The sequence below is a fragment of the Diadema antillarum genome, unplaced genomic scaffold (genome assembly GCF_040938485.1).
Source record: "Diadema antillarum isolate AM-2024a unplaced genomic scaffold, OU_Dant_1.0 scf00000167, whole genome shotgun sequence".
Taxonomy (NCBI): Eukaryota; Metazoa; Echinodermata; class Echinoidea; order Diadematoida; family Diadematidae; genus Diadema; species Diadema antillarum.
In genome coordinates this window covers 2,807,020-2,818,269 of record NW_027271056.1, presented here as the reverse complement: position 1 = coordinate 2,818,269, position 11,250 = coordinate 2,807,020, and the positions used below count along the sequence as shown (strand labels likewise).

Genomic DNA, 11,250 nt, shown 5'->3' with positions numbered 1-11,250 from the left:
ACATTCGGGTGTCGATGTGTTGGACACCCTCTTACTAGAGTAAGAACCTCAATTTCCGGCCGGCCTCAAATATCCGGACACTTACCACTTACCACAAGGCAGTAAAGTCGGCTGTCACAACACAAGCATATCACATCGTTTCACATACTAGCACACTCGTTCACCACAGGAAAGTGCCTGAGTCACCTCCAAAAATCCATCTAAAATCCCAAATTTTGCCGTCATAAATGTGGAATCACCGCAACTTTTCCAAAGCGAGCGCGAATTAGGTCCCGTGTAAAGAATAGGGGTCACCAAAAAAGCGCTGAATATTAAAAAAATCACGCCGTTCTGTTGCGAGATTTCTTGCTTATCGCAAGCTTAGAGTGTGATGGTATCCTCAAAAACACAAAAGAAAAACAAAATCTCCATACACACTAGCACTAGCACACTAGCACACTCGTTCACCACACGAAAATGCCTGAGTCACCTCCAAAAATCCATCCAATATCCCAAATTTTGCCGTCAAAATCGCGGAATCGCCGCGACTTTTCCAAAGCGCGCACAAATTAGGGCCCGGGTTAAGAATCGGGGTCGCCGAGAAAGCGCTAAAAATTGAAAATTACGCCGTTCAGTTGCGAGATTTTTCAAGCTCAGAGTGTGATGGTATCCTCAAAAACACAAAAGAAAAACAAAATCTCCGTACGTGCCAATGCAGTGAATGAATGTACAGGGGCTGAATGCAAGTGCAGAGTCCCCAAAATTCGGACACGAACAGGTGCCGCAACATCTCCAATGCAAACTTGCGTCAACAAGGTATGGCGCGCGCGGATTTTTCAGCGGCCTTGTATGCGTACTGACATTGCACGAGTGTCCGTATTTTGGAGACGCTGTCCCAATTTTGGGTAATTGACAAGGTGATAATATTTGGGGATTTTGTGAAATTTTATGATCGGTTTAACAAAATCAATATTGGGAAAAATTAGTTTGATATATGTTTGTAACAAACATTATTATAGATTTCATTTTGTGGAAAATTATTTGAGTTGAATAAATATTGCAAAAAAGCTAAGTGTCCGAAAATTGGGGCTTTTACTCTACTACTGAATAAATATTGCAAAAAAGCTTAAGTCAGTGTCCGAAAATTGGGGCTTTTACTCTAACAAGTTAACGTTAACTAGTAAATTTTATGGTAGTAACGTGAGATCTGATTCTGAATTCTGATCTAACTAACTTGTTAGACACTAACGTTACACAGTTCATTATACATTGTAATTTGTAGGGAGCTTTAGATTTTTATTTTTAGATGCGCGGACGTTTAAAGGAAAAAAAACATGCTCTGACTAGAGTCTGAGCATGCGCAGAAGCGCGCGTCAAGTCGATCAATTTTTAGCTTGCGTCGCCTGAGTTTTTCACTACGCGTACTGGGCCCTGTTTCATAAAGCTGTTCGTAAAGTTACGAACAACTTATGAGCGACTGGTGATAAGTTCTGATGTGCTAGACCTATACTTATCAGAATTTCCATAATTCAGCACAAGAACTGATCACCAGTCGCTCGTAAGTTGTTCATAACTTTACAAACAGCTTTATGAAACAGGGCCCTGGACTATTTTTACGTCCGCACAGTTTGCAACAACGCAGAGAACTACTTCCCGTACTTGATGCACCGATCATATGGGGGCGCCATTTTATTTTTTATACATTGCGTCCCAGCAGCTTAACAACGCGATGCAGGGGAGAGGAGAACGTCCATCACACTCGTCATCTCAAACGTCCGCGCCTCAAAATCTAACGACAACGTTAAAGCTCCCTGATATTTGTCACAAAACGCTTCATGATTCACTGAGCTGAAATGCCCCCCAACCCCCACTCGACATACGATACGAGTATGTTTACGACCTTACCTTGTTGAAGTCTTGGCCGCCTCCGCCTCCTAATATTGTTACAAAACTAATTTTGATGGTTGATTGTTGATACGATTACGATACCGATGCGATCGCTGGTTCAGACGGGGAGTCTCTAGATACACACTTGCTGGATTTGTCATGTTTGTTCCGGATCCGATCTGCTAATAAAACACATCCGCAATAGAGGTCTAGATGTAACTCGTTAGGTATCAGCGCAGCGCATAGCATAGCAATATTTAGCATACAGCATTCAGTAAAACTGCAAGCTCGTGCGTGTTGTGTGTAGCTGGCTAGCTCAAGCGTTTGTTGTCCTCTCACTTTAAAATGGCCGCTATAAGATAGTTAACGAAAACATTTTGCGATTGGGTTAACTTTTCCTGCTACCAAATTTTGTGGCCAATGAAAAAACTCGTTAGTGCACTTACCTCCTCGAGAAATGCATGCCGGGTAAATACGCACACTCATCGCCGATGCGGCGGCGATTTTAGCTACGGCCAACAGGGAGTTAGCCTCCCCGCAACGCTGGGGATGAGCAGATTGCAGAAGGATGAGTTGTAGCTATTAGCTGGTGCACGCGCGAACTTTCAACAGTTATGAATGAGGCATGTAGTTGCCAACAACGTAAACCCTAGTGTTATGTTTTGAGAAAGACTTCAGCTCTACATAGCCAGCGATCGTGTACAAGGGACTGAGTGAGATCGCACCATCCATACATCCGCCCGCACGTTAGTGGCTAAAAGTAGCTCACCTACCGCTGGTGGTGAAGAGAGAGAATCGGCGACTAACGCGACGAAAACCGACCGAAACGGCTAAATTAGCCAACGTACGTGCGTCCTTGTTTTGTCAGGGCAACGCAAACGCCGCGTCGATTTGAAGCCCACATCGTTTATACTAGTCTAGTACTATTCCTCGAGAGCTTCCCTGCAAGCTGCTGGTTCCACTACAACTTTGTTCGCGGAATTTGTTGATATTTCTCTCCACATACATCAGAGTCACATTATTCTTCGACCATGGTGAAGCTGACAGAGGGCATGGTGCTTGCAAAAGCACGAGCATCAGACCTAGAGAATGTCAAAAAGTTGAATTGTTGGTGAGTATTGCAGTCATTGACTCATTGAGTTGCGGTGGTGGGAGGCTACCGGCTAGCTAGGTTGTTCATGTTCGAGACACCGCCATGCACAGCGGGCTACACTTTTGTCAGTTCCTCGATTTTGATACAACAGTACAAGCGGGAAGCGAAGCGCTCAAGCGCTCCCCATCCCACGACGCTGTCAATTTATGTAGTTAGGAGTCTATTGAATAAACTAAAACCAATCTGCTCTGCTCCTCCTCCTCTTTTCTTCTTCCTCTTCATCTGCCTCTTTCACTCTTCCTGTGGCTAAAGATTCTTTTAACTTTTAAACAGATCTATGAAAGGGTGTGCATGTGTGTGTGTGTGTGTGTGTGTGTGTGTGTCACAAAGCCTGAAGTGAAGTGCCGAGCCGGGCGAGTGCCCTACATCTGTATACTAAACTATTACATAATGTGCAACTAAAAATCCCACTGACTGGAGCTGGAATTGTTGGTGGTACACTGGTACACTCACAGTTTGTTTGATAGCCTGAACAATCCTTCCAGTCTTCAACTAAAACTGTAAGAATAAGATTCCAGTGACATATCGATCGTGAAGAAAAAACAATCGATTGTAAAGTAAAGGAATCCTCCTGACATAAAATGACACACGCATGTGAATGTTGCATTTTACAGAAGAAATCACTTCATTCGTCAATTCGAGGGCCACCAAAGAGAAAAAAAGTTAGTGTTGCGCCCTGTAGATCTATACTGTAAAAGTGGATATTTTCGCGCAACTAAATTTTTCGAGCTTGGCCGGGTAAGAAGAGTTTCGCATGTTTTTTTAATTCCGCGGAATCAAGACATCCCACGCAGGAACATATGCGCGAAAATTTAAACACCGCGAAAATTTCCACTTTTACAGTAGCTAAGTCAAGAATTACATTTTGCAACCATCTGAATGACACTGAGCTATAAATCGTCATGGTTGCTTGGCACACATACATTGTACAATTGTACATGTGTACAGAGCTCTGTAACTTATCATCTTACCATAAATAGAGCTCTGTAACTGATATTGCTTGCATAATGCTCATTGTTAAAATTGTTCAACATCTATTTTGATTTTGCATGCAAAATTCCATAAGGATTGAATGTTTTGAAACTTTGAAACAAACATTGCAACACGGTCCTAACAACGTGGAATAAATCATTGTCTGCCCTCACTTCCCATTGAAAGCCGTTTCTGTATTGGCATTATATTTTTATGCAGGATATGCACAATGTGTGTACACACATACATGTTCCATTGCATAATATCTAATTTTGGTCATTATGCAATCAAATAGAATGGAAATGTAATGCAAATCTTGATCTGAATGCAGGGCTGCAAACTCTCATGCATTGAGCTTGAGACTTGCACAATTCACCCAATTCTGACTGACTCACTCTAAGAACTGATTCTCATGCCGAATCTCAAAAATAGAAAGGAAAAAAAAATGTCTTCAAAATTTCTGATATTCTGAATATATGATATGTACCCAAGCCCCAAGTTTCGAGATTATCCCGCCTGCGCAAAGCTTAACCAGTGAAAATCTTTCTCAGTTCTCAAGCAAAGAGATACTGTATATTGGATTACAATTGGTTTGTGGAACAACTATGATTGATAACTATTGCAAGACCAGGAGGGGGTGTTTCATAGAACTTCAGTCATAATAGTGACAACTGTTTTAAAGTATGAATGCACCAGATTGCAATTGCCAAAGTTCCTTACAGTGGAAGGGGGACACCCCTCCTCTTCCACACCTCCTCCCCCTCCCCCTACTTCGCTCCCTTGGGGCTCAGTCACTCCAATCCCTTGCAGTGTCTCTATTGTTCAAGCAAAAACAAAACAGTAGATTTTATTGAAAAATCTTCACATTTTTTCTTCCTCATTTTTGCCCTTTGATAAATTCACTTAAACATACAATCTATCTTGGGTCAGGTTTTTAGTAAATTTACTTGTTTTAATTTTCTATGAATTTAAAATATAAATAAGTCCTGTGGTATGTAAAAGCGTAATTAGTAGGATTGGTTACCGGTACCCATCACTTCATCTTTTGGGCCTGCAGTATAAATGTCTACGGTGAGAGTGCACAGCAGGCGGGATTGTTCATTGGAGAGGAATAGGCGAGGTAGCCTGAAGATTTCATACCAGGCATACCAGAGTCTGAGGAAAATAAGCAGGCTGTCAAAACTAACCCACGTGGCAGCGACCAAAGACAGATCTCTTCCCCGCTGTGCGGTTCTTGGTTTAGACGATGGTGTAAACCTCCTTCTGTGGAATAGTGGCTGTTGTGCCTATTTATGCAGAAGAACGGTGTGTTCCCTCTAGCAGACATACAACTGTTCACTGTACCTTGGGAAAATGAAAATAACAGTTTTACAATATGAGTAGGGAACAGTAGATGAATCGTACAGCTGTATGCAAGGTTTACGCCATATATTTTGTGAATTTCGCGCATCAGGTTCTATTCACAAATTTTCCAACATATGAAACTATCAACTCTAATCTTGAATGAGCTGCATTATACCTGTTTATATGTAGCAGTACAGTACGACACATGCATAGCACGCAAACATGATTGTGTACAAATTGTATGTGTCTAAATCATGTTTGTGAGTGTACATTGTATACATGTACTTTGAATACCTTGAATGTCTACTTTAGGAACATTTAAATGATCCTAGAATTATTTCAATAATACAGGAATGGCAATGTTGACACTTTTTCGTAAGTTTATAGCACTTTTGTTTTCAATGCAGGATTGCTAGTTTTGCTTTATGAAAACTAGTGAATGATAGTAATACAGATTTTTTATACCATTGCTGTACTATACAATCGCTAATGTAACCACTCATGAAATCGTGGGGAAGTTCCAATTTATGATGAATTAGACTCGCCAAATATGGCGCACTTATAGTGTATACCGTAGGAGGGGTACAGCAAACATAATACAATGCATGGTATACCTTCTCACCATACATTATGTACATGGTATCTTGTCAGAAGTTGTGTATCCAGAATCAATTTCTCTACATCTGTGGTGGACAGCAATGTGTGGTGGTACATGTATAAATGTCTTAGATTTTCAAGACTATCCATAGAGCGTTTCTCTTTCTAATGCATACCTGGTACATTAAAACTTGAATGACATGTTACTTAAAAGTTTAAATGTCTCAGTGACTTTCTTGTTACATGTAGATTGAAGATTTTATGATTTGTAATTACAGTGTAGTTTGTATTGCAATTCTATGAGATTCTTTGGTTTCATTTTGAAACAGCATTTGTGCAAGAGTGCTTGAAGATGTTTTCGCTGGGCCATTTTATCCGCTTCAATGTGATTATCATTTTCAGTGAAATTTTTCATGCACACGGTAATAGTGTTTTTATTATACTGTGGACAAATATAAGTAGCATCTTATCACACAGTAAGTGACAAGTCTATTGAAAAGTTATGGTAAGCATACCTTCTGCTCCTTTGACATCATTATGCCACATTTTTTATACTACTACATGTACATTGTCAGCTCAGATCAAACATATTGTATAGTGCAGATACATTTATACACTATGGCAAATCAATGCAATAATCAGTGTACACGCAGCAATTTTTGATTTTGTGTGGAACCCCAAAAATGGCAATAAAATTAGATTTTTCTTTTTTTCTGAGTTTGTGATAGACTAGGAATTATTCTAGCATAAAGATATGAGGAGGTCACTAACCCAGCACAATGAAAGATGGCATTTATCATTTCCTGACCTCTGTCCCTTTACTCTGTTTAGTAAAGGGAAGAGATTACAGATGTTTGCAAGTTTGAATTCATGCATCATGATTTCACAAACCATCATTGCCTCTAGGGTTTTACATGCAGCCACAACCAAAGTACTTTTTCCTGATTTATGCATGGATGAATTACTGTGATGGAAAGTCAGTTGATTAGAGTACAAGTTACTCTACCTGTTTAAATGGAGCTATTTGAAAGCAGTTTGTTGATCATGTGGTGGCCTTCAGCTTTCTGATGAAATGGTGCTTGCCAGATACTGTACATGACTCTAGTTCTGTGCACTCACTTGGTCCGTTTATGTTGTCTTGGTTGCATGTATCTTTTACTTTGCTATTCCAAGAGGCACATACAAATTGTAGCTTGTATACATGCATTTAAGAAGAGAATTTCTTGATTTTATGCTCTGTTCACAATTTTTATGAACAGAAGTTCATTGAGTTATTGAAAAAAATCTATAGAATAAAGCAATTGTGTACATTTGTTAATGTATGTACAGGTTATGCAACCTAATGTTTCTTTTCCTTTCTTTTTATTTCATTTTTCTGTCCCCACTCTTTCCTTATCCTCTGTCGTGTGTTTTTCTGTACCTCTTTTGATATTTTCCCCTAACTATTAACTCTACATATTGCACCCATCTGCTTTTGAAACTCATCCAAACATATGTGCAGTGTGTGCATGTGCTGTGCTGATAAACTGTATATACCGAATATTTCTTGAGGTTTTTATTTTTGAGAAATTTATGTTGCGTGCTATTCAGGAATTTAAAAAGACACAAAAAATATCAACTCTGATCACGACATGAATGTGACATGCACGCATACATGTCTTAGTCAGACTGTGTTTTTACAATCGTGAATTCAATCACTCGCGAAAATGTTGGGAAGTCCCGATTCACACATGCAAAAAAAAAAAAAAAATTAGACTGGCTATTAAAATAGATGGCGTATAATGGGAGGGGGTATATTATAGAGTTTTTCAACACTCTAAGATAGAAGAAAAGAGAGAAAGAAGAGGAAAAGAAGCCAGACCTAGCTGTGTGGAGGAAAAGAATGAAATTTTGATGCCCTCCACTCCCATCGCTTTTTACTTTAGGTAAAATGGTAGTCTAAAAGCTCTCTTGACACTGCAGAGATTTCATGATGCATAAAAGGGTTGTCTCTTCAGTCAGGAATAGCTCAACACATATTTTGTATGTGGATTGTGTCCACAATGTTGGCTTGCTTTGTAAAATAATTTTATTGTTGTTCATTAAGCTTAATGATGTGTTCAGGGGATAATGTGTTTACGCTCGAACCTTTTTACTTGAGCAGTAAGAACTTCACAATTTACACATTTCAAACCTGCATGAATAAGTCTGTACAGTCTTAAAATTAGGTTTCATGTTCTTTTTAAAAAGAAGTAAAACAGAATGAGCAAATCAAGAAACCTTGCTTTCAACAGCCTTTGCCTTTTATGAGCCTTTTTCTTTTTTTCTTTCTTTTGTTTTTGTTTGTTTTCTTTCTTTCTTTCTTTCTTTCTTTCTTTCTTTTTGCCCAAAAACTTTTTGGAAGCAGAATGTTGTGTACAGTTGTACTGGTACATGGTATCTGTCAGGTCTTTGAAATGGGTAAATAGTTCAGTATTTCCTTTTACATGAAGATGGTTGAGGTCCTGGTGATGTCGTGACAAGGTCAAGGACAATTTTCAGCTGACTTGCATGTGCTCATGTTGTGCATTTGATGCTAAGAAATCAAATTACTGTGCGCCAAAGGATGCAGTTGTTTTCATTCTTATTTTGCCGTTCGGTGGCTCTTCATCAACAAAATTGTTGCATAGAATGCCGACCACTTCTGGCAGTACCCCTCAGATCCAGAGGGCTAAATTGTCTCAATACGAACAGAGACTTTGCCATTACTGATTTCTCATTTGTGAAAAATGAATTCCACTTCCGATATTCCAACAGCGGTGGTACATGTACTTTTTTTTCTCCCCCTGTTTCGTTTCTGAGTGAGGAGAAATTCTATGACCTTGATTGTCGTATTGATGGACCTCCTAAAATGCACTAAGAGCCATCTTTGGCCGAGGGGTAATGAAATTTGTCAGACAGTGCTTTGAGTGGGATGAGAGCCTTGCCGAGGTTGTCATCATGTTTTAGACGGGGATCCATTAATCAATTAGCGTCAAATTGCAGTAGTTCCGCCATCTATCCACCTTGTACGCCCAGAAATACCAGCATTGTGGGAAGGTGTAGGAGGGGTGGCGTCACATGGCCATGTTTCCTATTGTCTGAATGGAAATGAAATAAATAAGAGACGATCTGCTGTGGAATGAGCTGCAGAATTCTTTAAGCGTACACATCACATTATACCACATTTTAGTGTATCTGTTGTATATATTTTGGGTAATTAAAGGGCAAGTTTATAAATATTTTGAGTAGCATACTACATTAGTTGTACGGTTTAACTGTTACTTTTGATTTAGCATGATAAAAATGCTCTTAGTCTGTTAGTTCTGAGCAATTCTTAAATATGTATTGAAAAGTTAAATTTGCAAGAAACAACACCATGTAGTGAAGGGATGGTTTATGTCTTATGGCAAATACACATACCATAGAGAGAGGTTAATTTGCATGAGTGTAGTCAAATGAAAGGAGTAGGCCTACGGTACAAGATTGAGAGCATTAGTCAACTAATTTGGATAAAAAGAGAATGTTCTGTTGCCCTGTCAAGGCAGGGGAAGTAGACAATTTAAGAGAAATAAAATATTTCTAATTCAGTTCATAACATATATCAGGGTTCAGATATATGCAGTCACCTGCATGGCCATGTATGAATGAATGAGAGGGATCTTTCCCAGCCAGGTGATAGATTGACTAATAATAATTCGTAAACATTCGTCAATCATTGCTTAAACTCAGTTGGTCTTTTTATGAGTATGTTTGAATTCTCTCTTTAAAATAAAAATAGTGAAATTGATTCTTCAATGCTTTGGTCTCATCTGCAAGACTCACTTTAATAGTGCATTATACCAATGATTGAGTGTATTGTATGTCACTCATACTTCTAGTTGACCAAGTTCCATTGGCTCTGTGTTGCACACAACATTTTTTTTTCAGTGATTTATGCATCTTGGTTGTAATCTTTAATAGTGGTATCATGAAATGGTTTTGCTTGTTATTGTTTTAATGTGAAAGCTCTTGAAGCAAGTGTAATTGGAGACAGGTTGAAAAAAAACTGGTAATATTTGCTTACCGTAGCCCTCTCACTCACTGACAGGAATGAAAAACACCGGTGTACACATGTAATCTGTAGTTTCAATCGGCTTTCCCTGGCACCTGCAGGCAGCAGTGATGCCCTTGTTATCTGCGCCCGCAACTCTTGTGATCAATTTGTTGGTAAATGATCCTCACCCCACGGGGGAGTTAGCTTCATCTCCATTTTGTGCAGGCTGTCAGCCAATATCCGGAACGACATGTGTTGATTACGGAGTTTGGCAGCAGAACGCTAGTGTCTCTGCAGTGGCGCAGTTTCAAGTGGGTATACAGGAATGATGGCATGGTAAAAGGAAAGAAAAGCAGGAGACTATGAGGAAAAAGGAGACAAAAGTTTCAGAATGGAAAAAAAGTTTGCATGGAGCATGTAGTCTACATCCATACAAATGAAAATAAAAGAGAAATTGTGGATTTGCTGTCGGTAGATCAAATACGAACAAAAAGCCCTTCTTGTCCCGGGCAGCACAAGATCTGAATAGCAAATGCACCGAATGCGGCCGTAGCAATTTGTGACAATGTTTCATTGCATGAAAAGTATGCAAAGACTTTTTAGGACAGTTCTGTAGAATTCTTTGATGTGCCAGATATCAATCTCCTAAGAATTGTGGAATGAATTTGCTCCATCGAGTACTCCAAACAGAGTGGTTGGAAACATTTTTATAAGTGATGGAGCTCTGTGTAATGAAAGAGAGTCAGCAAGCAAAATTTCTATTTTATTTTGCTCTCTTGTTAAGTGTCTGTGGAAACAAGGCAGCCAGGTATAGTATATTCAGCCAAAGATGTAGGACTCACAGTAGGAGAGTATGCGAAACATTATTCAACAAGTGTGTTTTCCTGTCTAGATTCTTCTGGAAGTGATCCCGTCAATTAGTTTCTCCAGGCGGGGGAAGTTTGCAGAAACTTGTTGGGAGAAAAAAAACATACCTACCGGATCACTGCAGACATAGACTTAGTTTATTCTTCCTAAACTTGCTGACTGAGTGAAAAAGTTGACAAGGCAGTACATTAACTCAGTTTAAATGTCACTGCCATAAAGGTTTTGGATGGCCCAAAGTGCCTCGGCCTCATCCCCAATCCCCAGTTTCTCAGGGCATCTTAAAATAGGCGGATTTTCATTTCACTTTAGCGAGAGGCTTTCACTGGGCCAGTGTCCCATCCAGGACAGACGTATTAGTCCACAGATGCAGGCTTTGGAAGAGCGTGAAATCCCAGCACGTTGTTTGCACAGACACTTC

The 11,250-nt window shown here is 39.6% G+C and overlaps 1 protein-coding gene across 1 annotated transcript in view; it reads left to right on the top strand.

The window, feature by feature from the left end:
* Window positions 1-2,793: 2,793 nt before the first annotated feature.
* The window catches only part of LOC139722545 (cilia- and flagella-associated protein 410-like), an 89,820-nt gene continuing 81,363 nt past the window's right edge, over window positions 2,794-11,250 (top strand). The window contains exon 1 of the mRNA XM_071633835.1: window positions 2,794-2,977. Within this exon, the coding sequence (XP_071489936.1) occupies window positions 2,898-2,977 (80 nt within the window). The 5' untranslated portion in view covers window positions 2,794-2,897. The remainder of the gene's footprint in view (window positions 2,978-11,250) is intronic.